Source organism: Neofelis nebulosa, chromosome 16 (genome assembly GCF_028018385.1).
Source record: "Neofelis nebulosa isolate mNeoNeb1 chromosome 16, mNeoNeb1.pri, whole genome shotgun sequence".
Taxonomy (NCBI): domain Eukaryota; kingdom Metazoa; phylum Chordata; class Mammalia; order Carnivora; family Felidae; genus Neofelis; species Neofelis nebulosa.
In genome coordinates, this window is record NC_080797.1 from 29,924,034 (window position 1) to 29,943,105 (window position 19,072).

General features: G+C 35.5%; 1 protein-coding gene across 1 annotated transcript in view; it reads right to left on the minus strand.

Annotated features, from left to right (window-relative positions):
• Positions 1–19,072, minus strand: part of LOC131497525 (tRNA modification GTPase MnmE-like) — a 56,584-nt gene that overhangs the window by 23,701 nt on the left and 13,811 nt on the right. Inside the window, exons 6-10 of the mRNA XM_058703882.1 lie at positions 15,986–16,039; positions 15,056–15,160; positions 13,358–13,411; positions 12,663–12,767; positions 7,126–7,179 (exon numbers count right to left, since the gene is read on the minus strand). Of these exons, the coding sequence (XP_058559865.1) occupies positions 7,126–7,179; positions 12,663–12,767; positions 13,358–13,411; positions 15,056–15,160; positions 15,986–16,039 (372 nt within the window). The remainder of the gene's footprint in view (positions 1–7,125; positions 7,180–12,662; positions 12,768–13,357; positions 13,412–15,055; positions 15,161–15,985; positions 16,040–19,072) is intronic.

The window sequence follows — 19,072 nt, forward strand, 5'->3', positions numbered from 1 at the left end:
ATTGTAATTATGTTAGGAGCAGTATAATGTTAGGCACATAAATCTAGAAAGGTACAAAGATTATATGCCTTAATATGAATTAAAAATTAATATAGTATATATAAAAATACACATAGTGATGCTTGTTAAAAAGTATGTTTCAAAACAGAGCCTCAGGCTTCCACAATAATTTTTGTTTTGTACTATTTTTATGCTAAATAATCTTTTGATTATTATACTTTTGTAACTTTAAGAAGGAAAAACAATTTTGGTTTAATTAAGCCTTTTGTTTAAATCAGTGTAAAGGGAATCTCTGAAGTTTGCTGCCTAGAATCCTAAACTTTTAGTTCATAAATTAGGTATGTTGCATATTTCAAGTGCATATGTCTAGTATAAATTTCTTTTTATTTATTCTGCTTAAGAGTCACTTGGCTTCATTAGATTTATACTATTTATTTGTTCTGGAAAGTTCTCTTCAAATATTGCCTCTGTCTTGTTTTCTTTCTCTTTTCTTCCTGGAATTCCAAATAGATATATATAAGATTTTCTTATCTATCTTCAGTGTCTCTTAACCTCTCTTTCATAGTCTCCATTTCTTTGTCTTTCTGTGCTATACGCCTTGTAATTTCTTAAGTTCCTTAGTTCTTTCTTCAGCTATTTATAAATCCTTCAAATATTATATTTATTTATTTTTTTAGTGGCTGAGTAATAGTCCATTGTCTTTTTTTTCTTCCAAATTTTTATTTAAATTCTAGTTAGTTAACATATACTGTAATATTGGTTTCAGGAGTAGAATTTAGTGATCCATCACTTACATATAACATCCAGTGCTCACTCCAACAAGTGCCCTCCTTAATGCCCATCACCTATTTAGCCCATCCCCTGCCCACCTCCCTCCATCAACCCTCAGTTTGTTTTCTACCATCAAGAGTCTCTTAAGGTTTTCTTCCCTCTTTTTTATTCCCTTCCCATATGTTCATCTGTTTTATTTCTTAAATTCCACATCTTAGTGAAATCATATGGTATTGTCTTTCTCTGACTGACTTAGTTCACTTAGTATAACGCACTCTAGCTCTATCCACATTGTTGCAAATGGCAAGATTTCATTCTTTTTGGTGGCTGAGTATTATTCCACTGTATATATACACATCTTTATCCATTTATCAGTTGATGGACACGTGGGCCATTTCCATAGTTTGGCTATTATTGATAAATGAAACTAAGAGCTGGTTCTTTGAAAGAATTAATAAAATTGATAGCCTCCTAGCCAGACTTATCAAAAAGAAAAGAGAAAGGACCCAAATAAATAATATCATGAGCAAAAGAGGAGGGATTACAATCAACACCACAGAAATACAAATAATTATAAAAGAGCATTATGAAATTTTATATGCCAATACACCAGACAATCTGGAAGAAACGGACAAATGTTTTAAATTTTTACTATTTTCACCTCTCAAAAGTCTTTTTGGTTCTTTACCAAATTGCTTGCTCTTTACTTATGTGTTCCAGCCTCTCTTTTGATTATTAAACTATATTAAGCATGCTTATTTAATCATTTTTGGTCTGATAATTCCAAAATCTAAAATCTCGGGGCACCTGGGTGGCTCAGTCAGTTGAGCGTCCGACTTTGGCTCAGGTCATGATCTCGCAGTCCGTGGGTTCGAGCCCCGCGTCGGGCTCTGTGCTGACAGCTCGGAGCCTGGAGCCTGCTTCAGATTCTGTGTCTTCCTCTCTCTGACCCTCCCCCATTCATGCTCTCTTTCTCTCTCTGTCTCAAAAATAAATAAATATTAAAAAATAAAAATAAAAAAACCAAAATCTAAAATCTCTGCTCATCTGCTAAATGTTGTTCATTATGGGGGTCTTACTCATGGTGACTTGTTTCTTTGTATGTTTAATAATAATTTTAAACTATAAACTGCTCTTTATGTGAAATTTTTGTTTTGAGAAAGAGAGTACCCTTCAAGACAATAGTCAGATTGATTCATTCTAGATTATCAGTGCATGAGGTCAGGTGACACTTCAGGAGCATTAACATAGCACATCAATACACAAAGACCATTGCTTATTATAGATTATCCCTTAATTCAGTAGCCTTGGCTATATCCTCCTTGCTTCAGAGAAACAGCCGTTTCTAAAGTTAGTCAAAACATCTTCAGATCTCACATTAAGATCATATTTAAATCTGACAGCACGATATACAATTATAATCTCTACTGCTACCTGAGAGTATCCAATATCGTTTTGACTAGTTGGTTACTAATAATGGACTATGGCTGCTTTCTCCCCATATTACTATCAATGGTGTAACACTCTCAAGCCAGGGACTCTATTTCCTTCACCGGTAGAGAAAAATTCTACTTCTGTAATTACAATTTCTGTAGTTCAAGAAGGGTCCGTATCCTAAACAGATCATTTGGAAACTTCAGTACCACACTCTAATTTAATATTATTTGTTGGTGGGTCTTGTCTTAAAAGTGAAAAGGGACATAGTAGGCTAAATATGCAATAATTAGTTTAGTTTCTCTTGAAAGATCCAAGTCCTTAACTGATATAATATTGGTTCAAGTGACTGAACATTGCCCTTTCTAGAGATTTCAAACTGGTAAAACTAAAGGATAGGTGACATACTTTTGTAGTAATTATTACTTGGTGCTTTGATGCTGCTCAAAGAAATTGCTATCATAAAGGAAGAAGTGCACAGTAAAATAGATGATATAATGACTAGAGAGAATGCTGTAGCAGATCATCTTATTAAATAGACTGTGCAGAAAAGAGTTAACACAGCAAAGCTAAGTCTGCGATCTTTACAAGAGCCTGCTTGCCAGGTGGTACTTGGCTGGCATATGGGAACTCGGATTTCAGAATGTTCCCTCCAATATCAACTGATAAGCCTAAGTCACTGTGCCTAGACTTGTGCAAACAATGCGATTTATGGTGAATATTCGTTTTTCTTCTGGGAGTCTGGTATATTGAGAGTTGTTAGGCAGAGGGTGCCTATGTGACAAGCCTCCAATAAAAAACCTTGGGCACTGAGGGCTTAATGGGCTTCCCTGGGCACACATGTGAAACTGCATTTTTGCTGCTGGAGGGAAAGTATGTTATGTGTGACCCTTCATAAGAAGGAGAGCATAGGAAGCCTTCACATAGATTCTTCTAGAAGCTGCCTATGTGTTTTTCTCTTACTGATCCAGCTATATCCTTTGTGTTTACCCTTTGCATCATACAGTTCTATGGGTTTTGACAAGTGCAATATGTCACATATTTACCATTACAGTAACATACAGAACAGTTTCACTGAACTAAAATTCCCTTGTGACTCTCGTGTCCATCACTCCTTCCTATGCCACCCCCCGTAAACTCCTGGAAGCCACTGATCTTTTAACTGTCTCTATAGTTTTCCCTTTTCCAGAATGTAATATGTTGGAATAACACAATATGTATGTAGCCTTTTCAGACTGGCTTCTTCCATTTAGCAGTATGCATTTAAGATTCCTTCATGTCTTTCCATAGATTGATAGCTCATTTCCTTTTATAACTGAATAATATTTCATTATGTGAAGGTACCACCATTTGTTTATTCATTCTTTAATTGAAGGTCATCTTATTTGCGTCCAAGTTTCAGCAGTTATGAATAAAGCTACTATAAGCATTTGTGTGCGGCTTTTGTGTAGACGTTTTCAGCTCATTTGGGTAAATACCTAATTTGCAACTGTTGGATCTTATGGTAATACCGATTAAGTTTAGCTTTGTAAGAAATTGCCCAACTGTCTTCCAGAGTGACTCTGCCATTTTGCATTCCACCAACGATGAATAAGAGTTCCTCTTGTTAGCCATTCTAATAGGTACGTAGCATTCTCTCATTGTTTTCATTTGCAATTCCCTAATGACATATGATGTTGACCATCTTTTCATATCCTTATTTGCCATCTGTATATCTTCCTGGGTGAGGTGAATATTCAGATCTTCTGTTCACTTTTTAAAAAATGTTTATTTATGAGAGAGAGTGTGCAGGGGAAGGGCAGAGAGAGATGGGGCAGAGAATCTGAAGCAGGGTCTGGGCTGACAGCAGAGAGCCCAATGCGGGGCTTGAACTCATAAACCATGAGATCATGACCTGAGGTGAAGTCAGATGCTCTGCGAACTGAGACACTCAGGTGCCCATGTTCACTTTTTAATTAGGGTTGTTTTCTTATTGTTTAGTTTTAAGAATTCTTTGAATATTTTGGATATAAATCCTTTATCAGATATGTGTTTTGCAAATATGTCCTTCCCGTCTGTGGCTCATTTTTTCACATTAAAGACTAAAGTTCGTGTTTGTTTGTTTGTTTTTTTTTAAGTTTATTTATTTATTGTGAGAGAGATCATGCTCACCCATGCAAGTAGGGAGGGGTAGAGAGAAAGATAGAATCCAAGCAGGTTCTGTGCTGTCAGTGCAGAGTCGGACATGGGGCTCAAATTCATGAACCACGAGATCATGACCTGAGCCAAAACCAACAGTCAGACGCTTAACCAACTGAGCCACCCAGGCGTCCCTAAACTAAAGTTCTTTCTGAGTGACCTCTTATAGATAAGAAAAACATGTGTAGGATCAGATTCAAAGATTCCATTATAGAATCACAAAATTTGACTTCAATTTTGTAAAGAAATACTTGGAATGGTCAGATTATAATATCCATGACAATAAGATCTGGCAAAGCCAGGATTTTTACCTCCTTGCATACATTTCAAATTGATTATTTGCCACAATCCTACATAAAACAACATATCACTGTAGGAATAAAAACCCCACATTATTGTATTTTTAATTTTATTTTGAGAGAGAGAGGGAGAGAAGGAGAGAGGGAGAGAGAGAGGGAGGGAGGGAGGGAGAGAGAGAGAGAGAGAGAGAGAGAGAGAGAGAGAGAGAGAGAGAGAATCCCAAGTAGGCTTCATGCTAGGCATGAAGCCTGATGTGGTCCTCAAACCCATGACCCTGGGATCATGACCTGAGCCAAAATCAAGAGTCAGACGCTCAATCAGGTGCCCCAAATTTGCCACATTATTAAAAACTGATTAAGATATTTTGTATTATATTAGAGGACATCACCAATTCATGCCTCCTCTGAAATAAAAATAATTCTGGAAAATCTGTAACCTTGAGCCCTGAATTAGAACTATACCTTGAGGGACCATTTGGGCATTTCCAAATGGATTTTATATAGTTGCTTCTGAGTTATGAATATGTACTAATAATATTATGTTTATTTTCTGGATGGGTTGAAACACTCTTTTGTCAAAAATCCATAGCACACATAGTGGTTAACAAACTTTTAGATGTCCTGTTACCTACCTAGAGCATTCCATCTTATCTATTCAATTGTAGGGCAATATATTTTCTTTTGGTAATTATTCATGATTATACAAGAAGTTTTGCCTATTATTCAGAAATTTCACTGTCTTTTGAACACAAAAACTTCTGGGAATATTTAAGAGACATTATCAGAATTGGAAAATTACATTAAAGACCTCAAACTGAGGTTCTTCAGAGAGTCCAAGAAGCAGGTGGTTCATATAAGTCACCTGCTGACCCCAAATCCAAGATCCTCAGAACAAGCGGAAAACTGCATGAAGTAGACAGCTTCCATGTAAGATCATGAGAATAAGAAAACACTGATTATCAGTGCTTTGTATACTTTTCACGTATTTTTATTCTTATTTTGTCATATTTATTCTTTTTATTACTTAATTATATACTTCTGATTTAGCCTATCATGATCTCCCTTACTACTACCAATAACTTATTAAAGTTTAAGTTTTACTAGAGACAATCAGTTTGCTACAGTTAGGACAATCCTAACTCTATAACTCAGCCTTTTACTAGCAAATCAATTTAAAGAATTGCTGTGGGGCTAAGTGACAATTTATGTGTATGAATTGTGCATGACTTTCCAATACTCTTGATGGACCTTGTCTTCTTAAAAAGAGTCCATGAGATTAGAAGCTTTTCTGGGGAAATAAATAATATCTAGTGGAACAGATTCCTAAGTATAATGTATTCCATCTACAGTAATAAAAAAAATTTGTGGCTGACTTAGCATATCATACAGTCCATGCCCTATTATTCAGTACAATAAGCCAGGTAAAATTCCCGGGATAAATGATAGAATTGCCTTCAATTTTCTTTTGACTAGAGGGGGATTTGCCCCATTGTTAATAGTGCGTATTGTACTTAGATTCATACCATAGACCAATTTATCTAAGAAAAGATAACTTGATTATGTAAGGTAGACTTAAGGCATTATTGGGACTAGTTTTCTTTCAGGCCTAAGAAATATTGGACCATGATTCTAGACTGCCTTCCATTTCCTTGTTATAACACCTTCAGCTAGTTTTGTTTGTCTCACAGCTGTTTGAGTTCTGCTTTTCAGAGTCTTAAATGCTTCTATGTAGTTGCTGTATGAACAAATAATTAAACAAATGATTCAGAGGCAAAACCAGGATGAAACTATCCTGACATTCAGATGTCAGCTCATCTCAAAGAAAATCAACAATAGTGAAGGTCTGGACAGTTCCTGATAATCTCTCCTGGGGCTTTGGTTGAGTGAGGATCAAACGGTGGAATTAGGAATAAAAACATTCTCACATTATTAAGAAAAGTCTGTTGCTATAATACAACATTATCAAAAGAATACAAATTGTGAAAGACAGAACAAAATGTATTTGGACAGTACTATATTCTATTGCCAGATGAAAATCAAAGACCTAAGGTCACCTGCTGTATTATGCGGAGTGAATACCAGACTTAAAAATATATGTTGTTCCTTATTTATAATAAAAGGCACATGTTCATAATGTTGGAGGAAAATACTACATATAATAAGGTTAATATCACTGCGCAGAAAATTATGTTGTTGATGACCTATTCAAATAATTATGTCTACATGTAGTATCTCAGTTATAACCTAAATTTTGAAATTTCTTCTCATAGGTAAAGACCTAGTACCTCTGTTGCAAAAGCACAGATTATCAAAAATAAATAGGTTATCAGAGCAGGTAGAAATATTTAATCAATGAAAGGTTAAAATAGTGAAATTAACAAATAAAGGGATGGTAGAAAATATCATTTGAACCGTGTAAAGAATTAAGTAACTTTTCACTTACCTAAAACAGAACTCAGTTCTTCAATCAACGTATCTAGTTTGACCTTCCCTTTATCTACAAGTCAAGACAAAATTTACACACTGAAAAATCCAAACTCAAAAAAAAAATAAAGCATAAAACACTTAAATTATGAATTAGAGTAGAGCCTAGGTGAAAGCCATTCACTGTATCTTGTCCTTTTTTAAATTTATAATTCTTGGATTTTGATAGATAGCTCCATTATCTGCAAGGGACACTAAGATTGTTTGAATCATACAGTTTATCTTAGGTAAAATGTTCTCTTAAGTCTTTTGGATTCGTTCTGTTTCGAACTCCATGTTTCTTTAGGAATGGCTGATAACACATGACTGCTATACATTTAAAACCATTGTTTGTGGTATTATGTTGCTTTCTATCATTGGAGAAAGACAAAAAATTTCAGGAAAAGGATCAATGAAGAGCAGAGTGTGTGGTAAAACTAAAGCTTTTAAATTTTGCTTGAGGGAAAAATGTCATGTAGGGAGTGGAAAGATGATTTGAAAGAGATTGGTTGGAACCAACAGTTTAGACACTGACATCAGATTGCCTGGATTTGGGAATAGAGTAGTGGGGAAAAAAAAGATAAAAATCTTGGCTCCACAAAATTTACATTAATTTGTTTTGTTTATGGCTGTATTCCTAAGGCTAAAATAGAGACTGCTAGGTGTTAGGTGTTCAATAGACATTGTTACATGAATCAATAAATTAATTTATCATAAAAATGCTTAGCACTGTCTGGAATATTGCAAGACTCGATACATATAAGGTAAGAGGGGTTCACTGAAAGTCTTTTTTTTAATTAAAAAATTTCTTAATGTTTATTATTTATTTATTTTTGAGAGAGAGAGAGAGAGAGAGAGCGAGCAAGCAGGCCAGGGGCAGAGAGAGAGACTATCTTAAGCAGACTCCATGCTAACAGTGCAAGCCCTGACACAGGGCTTGAACTCAGGACTGTGAGATCATGACCTGAGCCAGACACTTAACTGACTGAGCCACCCAGGCACCCCCATTGAAAGGTTTTAATCGGAGGAATGACAAAGTCAGATTTTCACTCTGGTTAAGTCATTCAGGCTAGTGTATACAGAATGAATTTAAGGCAGTGTGACCAGTGGCTGTTACACCAATCGGGAGCCTTCTGTAGCAGTAAGTGAAGGATGATGAAGATTCATCAGTAGGGTAGCAAAGTCAGAGAATATGTCTTTGGGATATGTTTAGGAGGGAAAATGAGGGAACATAAGTCAAAGATAGTTTGTGGCTTATTTCATGGGCAATTGTGGGTAGATGACAGCAGCAGAGGAATAAGAAAATAACTAGGAATGAATTTAACAGGGAAAATAGTTTACTTTTCATATGTTGAATTTGGATTTCCACTGGGAAATCTATGTCTCAATATGGATTTGTTGATATAGGAGATCTCTTAATTGATCTCCGTTTAATCAACCTGATGGCCTGAACTATATTCATCATTCATACTGATGCTGATGGTATGCTAAACTTTTATATCTAGTAAGCTACACTTTTTTTTCCTTTTTTTCATTCTTTTATTTTTTTTTCAATATATGAAATTTATTGTCAAATTGGTTTCCATACAACACCCAGTGCTCATCCCAACAGGTGCCCTCCTCAATACCCATCACCCACCCTGCCCTCCCTCCCACCCCCCATCAATCCTCAGTTTGTGCTCAGTTTTTAAGAGTCTCTTATGCTTTGGCTCTCTCCCACTCTAACCTCTTTTTTTTTTTTTTTTCCTTCCCCTCCTCCATGGGTTTCTGTTAAGTTTCTCAGGATCCACATAAGAGTGAAAACATATGGTATCTGTCTTTCTCTGTATGCCTTATTTCACTTAGCATCGCACTCTCCAGTTCCATCCACGTTGCTACAAAGGGCCATATTTCGTTCTTTCTCATTGCCATGTAGTACTCCGTTGTGTATATAAACCACAATTTCTTTATCCATTCATCAGTTGATGGACATTTAGGCTACACTTTTAGTAAGCCAGCACATCTGTGTTCTTATGGGTTGAGTTGTTGAACTTGTTTCCAGGCTTCTTTTTATAAAGAGGTGTACTTATTATTAAATTGATAACTTAATCATTATATAAACTGAGGAACTATAAATGGAAAAGGGAGTTATTACCATAAAAACAAATTTGAATGTTTTAGAGAGTTTATGTAAAGGCAAATTGCTAAAATATAGTTGTGTTGAATTTGGTGTGGATAAAGAACTATAAAAAAATTGGGGGAAGAATTAAGATCTAGATGGATTCTGATGGAAAATTCTGCTCAACGTTTAAAAAAGCACTTTGCTCCACTTAAGAGAAACTAAAAATGGGGGGTGCCTGGATGGCTTAGCTAGTTAAGCGTCCAATTCTTGGTTTCAGTTCAGATTATGATTTCACAGTTCATGAGGATGAGCCCCACAACAGGCTCTGCGCTGACAGTCTGGAACTTGCTTGGGGTTCTCTCTCTCTCTCTCTCTCTCTCTCTCTCTCTCTCTCTCTCTCTCCCCCTCCCTCCCTCACTCTTCTTCTCCCTCTCTCTCTGTCCCTCCCCAGCTCATGCACACACATGCATGCTCTCTCTCAAAATAAATTTAAAAAAAAACTTAAGAAAAGAGAGAAACATAAAATGGGAGTGTAGATGACAAATGGGTGTATTTGTGCAAGAAAATCTCCAAAGAGCATGGCTACATTAAATTAAAATAGCATTGGCTCAATTTTTTTCATGGAAACAAAACATTTAAGGTATGTGTGTATATATATATATACACACATATGTGTATATATATATATGGATATATGCATATGTATACACGTGTATATATATATATAAATTTAAGATATGTATATGTATATACATGTATATATGTATATGTATACATATATATATACACATATATATACATATATATATATATGTATATATATATATAAATTTTATTATTCCTTACTTTAACTAAATTTTTATATTATCAGATCTTGCCCCTGCCATGGTACATAAAAAGACCTCAGTGTCCTAAACTGAAATGTATGAAATAAGTATAGGTTTGAGATAAAAGCCTTGAAATCTTAAATACATATGGTTAAGTGGAATCATACAGGAACAGTGTGGAAAGAGCCTGGAAATAGAACTGTTATATTACTATCATTTAAGCCAGTGATTTTCAAAAATTTTTACTGTAAACCATACTAAGAACTCTGAGCACGTGCGCACACACACATGTGATCATGAAGACTCATGAAACAATATCTAGCTTTACTATTTTATTCTATTTTATTTAAAAAAAACCTCAACCCACTGGTTTGAAGTGAGAAAGAAAAGCCTATAAGAAAATGAGCCTTGTGAACAAGACAAGGGTACACATTCTCACCACCTCTACTCAACACAATACTGGAAGTCTATTCTAAAGCAATCAGTCTAGGGGAAGAAAAAGCATCCAAATAGGAAAGGAAGAACCATAATTGTCTTTGTTTGCAGATTACAACATCTTATATATAGAAAGTCCTGAAGGGTCCACCAAAAAACTGTTGGAACTAATCAATGAATTTAGTAAAGTTGCAGGATACAAAATTAGCATAATGAAATCAGTTGCATTTCTATACTCTGCAACTGTAGGTGGAAGATCTACATAATGAAAACTACAAAACCTTGATGAAAGAAATCGAAGAAGACACAAGCAAATGGAAATATATCTCATATTCGTGGGTCAGAAAAATTAATATTGTTAAAATGTCTATACTACCAAAAGTCATTTATAGATTCAATCCAATTCCTATAAAAATTTCAATGGTATTTTTTTCATAGACATACAAAGAAATCCTTAATTTATATGGAACCACAAAGGACCCCGAACAGCCAAAGCAATACTGAGAAAGAAGAACTAGGCTGGAGGCATTACCCTTCTTGATTTCAAACTACTATTACAAGGCTCATCAAGCAGTATGGTACAGCATAAAAATAGATACATGGGCCAAGAGAACAGAATTGAGAGCCTGGAAATAAAACTTCACATATACAGTCAACTGTCAACAAGGCAGCCAAGAATACTCAATAGGGAAAGGATAGTCTCTGATATAATGGTATTGGGAAAACTGGATAACCACACGCAAAAGAATGAAACTGTGCCATAATCTCATACCGCTCACAAAAATGAACTTGAAATGGATTAAAGACTTAAATGTAGGACCTGAAAACTGTAAAACTTCCAGAAGAAAGCATAGGGAAGAAAGCTCCTTGACATGAGTCTTGGCAATTATTTTTTTAGATAGGACACAAAAAGCACAAGCAAAAAAAAAAAAAAAAAGAGAAAGAAAAAGAAAAGAAAAAATTACTAAGTGGGACTACATCACGCCAAAAGGCTTCGGCCCAGAAAAAGAAACAATCAAACAAATGAATAGGCAACTTACAGAATGAGAGAAAATATTTTCAAACTGCATTTCTGGTAAGGGGTTAATATTCAAACTATATAAGGAACTTGTACATTCAGTAGCAAACCCCCCAAAAATCCAGGGAAAAGATGGGCAAAGAAACTGAATGGCCATCTTTTTAAAGAACACACACAAATGGCCAATAGGTACATGAAAAGGTGCTCAAAATTACTAATCATCAGGGAAATGCAAATCAAAACCATAATGAGATATCACCTCACACTTGTTAGAATGGCTATCATCAAAAAGATAAGAGATAACAAATGTTGATGGAGATGTGGAGAAAGGGAAACCCTTGTTCACCGTTGGTGGGAATATAAATTGGTGCAACCACTGTGGAAAACAGTACAGAGGTTCCTCAAGTAATGAAAAATAGAGTTACCATATAATCCAGCAATCCTACAGCATATGATTCAAAATCCCACTTTGAAAGAGGATTTCAAAAAGATATCTGCACTCCCATGTTCATTGAAACATTAATCACAATAACCAAGATATGTCTCTGTCAACAGATGATTAGAGAAAGATGTGGTATATTATATACAATAGAAAATTATTCAGCCATGAGAAAAAAGGAAATCTTGCCATTTGTGACATGGATAAACTAACTTTGAAGGCGTTGTGCTAAGTGAAATAAGTTGGACAGAGAAAGACCAATACTATATGATATCACTTGCATGTGGAATCTAAAAAAACTGAACTCACAGAAACAGTAAAATTGTGGTTATGAGGGGCTGAGGGAGGAGGTGGGGAAATGGGGAGGTGTTAGGTTAAAGGTACAAACTCCCATTTCTAATGTGAGTAAATTCTGAGACTATAATACAGAATGGTGATTATAGTTAATAACACTGTCTTACATACTTGAAGGTTCCTAAGAGAGTAGATCGTAAATGTTTTCACCATAAAAAAGAAAGGTAATTATGTGATGCAACAGGGGTGTTAGTTATGGCATAAACGTTTTGCAATATACAAGTATATAAAATCAACAGGTTTACACCTTAAACTTACACAACGTTATATGTTGACTGCATCTCAATAAAGATGAAAACAATAAATATCTCTTAAAAAGTAAAGGGGGAATGTCAGTGCTCACCATCATCTGGCAATCTTTCTATCAGATCCATGAATTCTCCTTCTGTGATGCTGATTCCCATGTTTTCTAAAAGAGTGTCCAGCTTATTGACATCAACACTGCCTCCTAAGTAAGGAGCAGGAAAGGAATATAGTAAAACAATCTTTCTAAAACTGGGACCGTGCATTCACTCTACTGTGTTATTATTCCTCTTTATCAAGCATATGCTTTATTATAATAAGGAACATTTCATGTATTTCTTAGCATTATTGTTAAGATTTTCAAGGCAAACACCAAAAATCCAGTTTTGTTCAGTTAATAGGACAATAAACTTCCTTTCACTTTTATGTTAGGATTCTGAAAAGCCAGAGCTAGAGGCGACTGACATAATATTCTATAAAACAAGAGGTATTTTTGTTGCCTGCACTTTCAAATTATTTGCCTTTACTTTTGATTGAAATCTTTATCTGACAGCATTCATTCTTCACCTTTTGCTTCGTACTTTATTTTGTTTCTTTGGGGCTAAGGTAGGAAAATCCCAGACAGTTTAACACTTTCTGTAAAGTATTAGTGCAGGAAACTACTTGGTTTACCTGATAAAATGCAGATCTACTAAAGAAACGTAAAGACACAACTATATAGGAAAGGACGATTCCGATTTTAACGACACAACTAAAGGTTTCAGATTCCGTCTTTTCACAGTGCTTCTTACTCACGTTTGAGAGACTTTAGGCCCTTCATCAACCTTTTCTTATACACTTTTCCATCAGCTATAAAAAAATGGGTATTTTGAAAACAGAGTCAGAAAGAAAGAGTTTAGAAATCTTCGAGTAAGGAACATTTCAAATTACAAACAGATAAATAGATGCACCAAAATGTTTGCTCTCAGGGGTAAAGGAGTAAATTGGAAATCATAATCATGAGATACTCTTTTTTGTTGTTGTTGTTCTGTATTGAGAATGTAGGGACAATAACAGCCTCAAATACTGTTTGTGGGAGTTCAAATTATAAATATTCTGGAAGGCAAGTGAGAAGACAAAATATCTTCCATTCTGTAAGTCTACTTAAAGGAATTTCATCTCAAAAGATTTCAGAATGCTTACAAAGATTTATCCACAAGGCTGTCAAATAAAAAAAAAGACATATATTCAAAGATGGAAAACTGTAAAATATACATCTCATTTTTCACAGTAGCTATCACTTTGAGTTGGGAATAGAGAGGTTTTATTTTCACTTATCTACACTATCAAGGTTTCTATGATAAATACACACGTTACCATTGTGAAGACATAACAGTTATAAATAAATTAATAACACATAAATATTATCTATCAATCTAGTATCTACTGTGCACTAGAAGGAAATGTATGAAAATATTAATAATGATTATCTTTGGGTTAGAGGACTAAAAGCATTTTTTATGAAATTTTTTGGTGTAGTTAAGAACTATGGCCTTTTCTCAATGTGCCATATTACCCACTTATTGATAAACTATATATTCGATGCTGCAGAAACACACAACTACATTATTAGTTCGTGCTGGGAAAACTGGACACCTTCCTCTCTCTCTTTTTTCTTTTTTTTTAAATGCTTTTTTTTTTTTTTTTTTTTTTTTTTTTACAAATCCAGCTGATCAGTAACCTGAGGGCTGAGTAATGAATTTTTCCTTTGATAGCAACTTATAACTGAAAAGGCTTAGACAGATGATTTTTATTATTTTTTTTATTTTTAAATTTATTTTATTTTATTTTTTATTTTTAGACAGATGATTTTTAAATCAAAATCCAAGTGGTGACATTTTTCTGTGTATTTGCATTAGCTTTTTAACAGTTTTCAAGCATTTTTAGTTTATTTTGTAATTTTTCATATAGTTCTACAAAACTAGTCTTTCTTTTAAAAAAAATTTTTTTAACGCTTATTTATTTATTTATTTATTTATTTATTTATTTTTATTTAAAAATTTTTTTTTCAACGTTTTTTATTTATTTTTGGGACAGAGAGAGACAGAGCATGAACGGGGGAGGGGCAGAGAGAGAGGGAGACACAGAATCGGAAACAGGCTCCAGGCTCCGAGCCATCAGCCCAGAGCCTGACGCGGGGCTCGAACTCACAGGATCGTGACCTGGCTGAAGTCGGACGCTTAACCGACTGCGCCACCCAGGCGCCCCATAACGTTTATTTATTTTTGAGACAGAGAGAGACAGAGCATGAATGGGGAGGGTCAGAGAGAGGGAGACACAGAATTGAAACAGGCTCCGGGCTCTGAGCTGTCAGCACAGAGCCCAATGCGGGGCTCGAACTCACGGACCGCGAGATCGTGACCTGAGCCGAAGTCGGCGCTCAACCGACTGAGCCACCCAGGCGCCCCAAAACTAGTCTTTCTAAAACACCAAAATAGCACCCATAAGACTCACCATCAAGTGGCAGTGTCTTCAGCAAGTTCAAATGTTCATTAGGTGTGAGCTTAATCCCCAAGTTTTCGAAAACACTTTCAAGTCTATTGGCATCAACTTTGTCTCCTTTGAAAGAAAAACGGATTGTTGACACATGGAAATTTTAGGACATTATAATGATCCAAAATAATGAAACGGCTGACTTATAAGAATACCATCCTCACTTTCATATTCTCATATATTCTAATAGTGTTTAAGAATAATGAGGCAAAACTTATTCCTTGATTCTTCGTAAAGACAGAGTGGCCTCCTAAGACTAATGGCAAGACACCATAGAAGAAAATCAGGTTGTATAATTGGCTAGTAATTTAGGATATTTAATCTGTTTTTCTCTTTTTAATGTTGAATCATGTGATTATTATTTAAAGCAGAATATTTTCTAAACTTATTCATCTTCCTATATTCTGTGCCTACCTATTTGGCTACTCAAGCCAGTAGTCATTAACTCAAAAGCTTATAGGAGCCTAGACAAAGAAGGAATGAGTGAAACTAGCACATGCCTTGTCCCAAGAGAAAATACATCAGTTATTGTGGTGGGGAAATGTAGGGCCAGTGTTGCCTTATCTTACAAAACTTGACTGCAGACTGGATTCAATTCATGGGTGGCCCGTTTGTTAAACCTCTGATTTAAACACTGGTTAGGATGAATATAATACTGGCAGAAACTACAAAAAAATATCATTATTACTTAAATATCACCATTTTCTTTTGTAGCCAAATGCTAGATAATTCAAAGTCAAAGGGAGAAGTAAAGTTGAATGGAAATACTTCATGAAAATATGTAAAATATCAACATTAATAAATTTATGATATAATATTGGGAAAACACTATGCAAAATATAACATAGGGTTAGAATTTAATTAAAAATGTTTAAGTAATGGCTTACTCACCTGAAAAAGATTTCACTTCATTCATCAGCTTTTCCAGATCAACCTTGCCTTTAACTGTAAGGCAAGGAATAAATTGGATAGAAACATGACAATGAGACCAAGAAAATGTGTTGCATAGAGCAGAAAAACTTAGCGTATTTATTTGTTTTAGAAAATTTAACCTTTTGCAGGTACACACTTTTAGTTACAAAATAAGTCATGGGGTTGTAATACACAGCATGATGACTATACTTAATACTGAAATATTAATATTGAAAGTTGCTAAGAGAGTAGATCTTAATTTTTTTAACGTTTTTTTCCTTTGAGAGAGAGAGAGACAAAGAGAGAGCAGGCAGGGGAGAAGGGCAGAGAGAGAGAGAGAGAGAGAGAGAGAGAGAGAATCCCAAGCAGGCTCCAAGCTCAGTATGGAGCCTGATGCAGGGCTCAATCCCAATATCCTGGGATGTGACCTGAGCTGAAATCCAGAGTCAGATGCTCAATCGTCTGAGCCACCCAGGCACCCTGAGAGATCTTAAAAGTTCTCATCAAAACAAAAAATATTTGTAACTGTATATTATGATGGATGTTAACTAGACTTAATATGGTAATCATTTTGCAATATATACAAATATTGAATCAGTATGCCTGAATGTAATGTTATATGTCAGTTATACCTCAATATAAAAAATATAAAAACTGGTTACACATACACACACACACGCACGTGCACATCACACACAAGTGCACACACACTAAAACTTAACCTTTGCTACACCCTTCATAAGAAGGTAGACGAAGAGGGGCACCTGGATGGCTCAGTTGGTTGAGCAGCTGACTTTGGCTCAGGTCATGATCTCACGGTTCATGAGTTCGAGTCCTGCATCAGGCTCTGTGCTGACAGCTCAGAGCCTGGAGCCTGCTTCGGATTCTGTGGTTCCCCCTCTCACTGCCCCTCCCTGCCTCATGCTCTGTCTCTCCATCTCTCTCTCAAAAATAAATAAACATTTAAAAAAAAAGAAGGTAGAAGAAGAAAGATGTCAGCTTGAATGATAAGCACAATTATTTCCTGAAACAAGTAATACTCCAATATTTCCAATATATTATGCTCAGGGAAGAAAAGTGGCTAATTCCCGTCATTTAGTTTCTGAAAAGTGCTTTTTTCCCCACAGTAAAATAATACTCCATGTTGATGAGAAAATCTAGCTATAACCTAGTGTTATAGGAAACACGGTGTAACATGTAGTTATTCATGAATTCAACAAACTTGTTTTTGAGTGCCTACAAAATACTCAAAGAAAAACCAGAAAAGTGTATCAATTACCAATAATGTTGTTAATTCTGTGGTGAGAATTTTTGGACCTTATTCTTTGTCTCTTAAAGTATTCTTAGCCACTAATAACTTCTGCGTCAATACCAACTACAGGTCAGGGCAAAATAGAAAATGTGTGCTGGTTTACCTGGGTCATTACAAGTAATCAAGTCTGTCATGAAAAAGAGATGGGATCCTTGGAGAGGATTACAATTTTTGGCCTGGCTTTGTACATGGGTCACTGTGGTTTTCTGTTCATCCTTTCCTTTGCCCATCTGGCTTATTACTGGGAAAATTCTGACCCAAGATGAAAGGGCTCTCTGCCATAGGCCGTCTAATTGGGAGGGAATTCTGTTCCATTAAAATATTCCAAGTTCTTCTCAGCAGAGGAGGAATCTACTAGTAAGATTTAAAACATCTGTGTGACAAGGGCATTTTTAAAAACTGAAGTTGATCATTTTCCTTTATTTATAATGTTATTCTTACTCTTTTGTATTTACTTTAATAAAAATTTTGGAAGGGCTTCTGTGAACATGGAGACTGGAACATGGCTCATATCCCTTTAACTACCACCTCAAAGCTGTCTGCCTTTGAAATTCAAATGTTGCTGGTCTCTCTAGGCTGCCAGGGCTATGTCAAACCTTCAGCTCTGGCTGTGTCCTGGAAGAAAGAATGGGCATGGGATTCTTTCCCCTCTCAACTAGGGAAGCACCAGAGAGGTGTCAGAGTGCACGAAGAGAACTAGAAAGTAATAGATTTGGGGGAAAGCTTGGCATTTAGAATCCTGAAGACCCTGGTGAAGATCAGTAGAGGCCAGCATGAGGGCATTCCAATTCCTCTGACTCCTAAAAGAGCACGAAGGAAGAAAATAGGTGGGCAGAAACATATATGCTCCTGAGGTGGTAGAAACACAGAGATGTCAAAACAGATGCTTCCTTCTTTTCTAGAAGTTTGAAAGTAATCTTTTATGGAATATGTAATATTAAGTGCTAAAGAATCTTGAAATAGAAAGGAAATTATTTAAGATAGTTTTTTTTTTTATTATTGAGAGACACACACACACACACACACACACACACACACACACACACACACACAGCAAGCAGAGAAGGGGCAGAGGGAGAGGGAGAGAATCTTAAGAAGGCTCTGTGCTCAGTGCAGAGCCCAATGCAGGGCTCAATCTCACAACTGTGAGATCATGACCTGAGGAGAAATCAAAAGTTGTATGCTTAACTGAATGAGCCACCCAGACACCCCTAAGAGAAATGTTATGAGTTGTTTGTTTGTGGGAGTTAAAACTGTATGGTTGGAGAAGTAAAAGACATTCCCAAGGTCTCATGGTGGGGAGTGGGGGAAATGGTAGGAGGAATAAGAGTCTTCTAAATCACTTATTGTGATTGTGTGGGGGGTGAGAGGGAAGGGATAAAAGTGAAATGAAATATTTGATCGGAAAGGCTATCTTGATGGAGAATAAAGTAGTATTTTATTGCCAGTAATAGTTATTATATGTAAGTATGACAGTGAATGGGAGGAAAAGAAATGTAAGACTTGATGAAATGTGATCCTCCTCTGAAACTTCAGAATTAATTAGGAAGAAAACAAACATAATGAATGACAACTTGAACAAACCAGTGATAATAAGCCTAAGAAAAAAGAAAAAAAACAACAGAAAATAAATAATAAACATAAGATTAAATAAACAAAGTTAAATATATCCAGTATTACACCAAATCTGAGCAAACTGAAATTTCTCATTAAAAAAGGAACGACAGGGGCGCCTGGGTGGCTCAGTCGGTTGA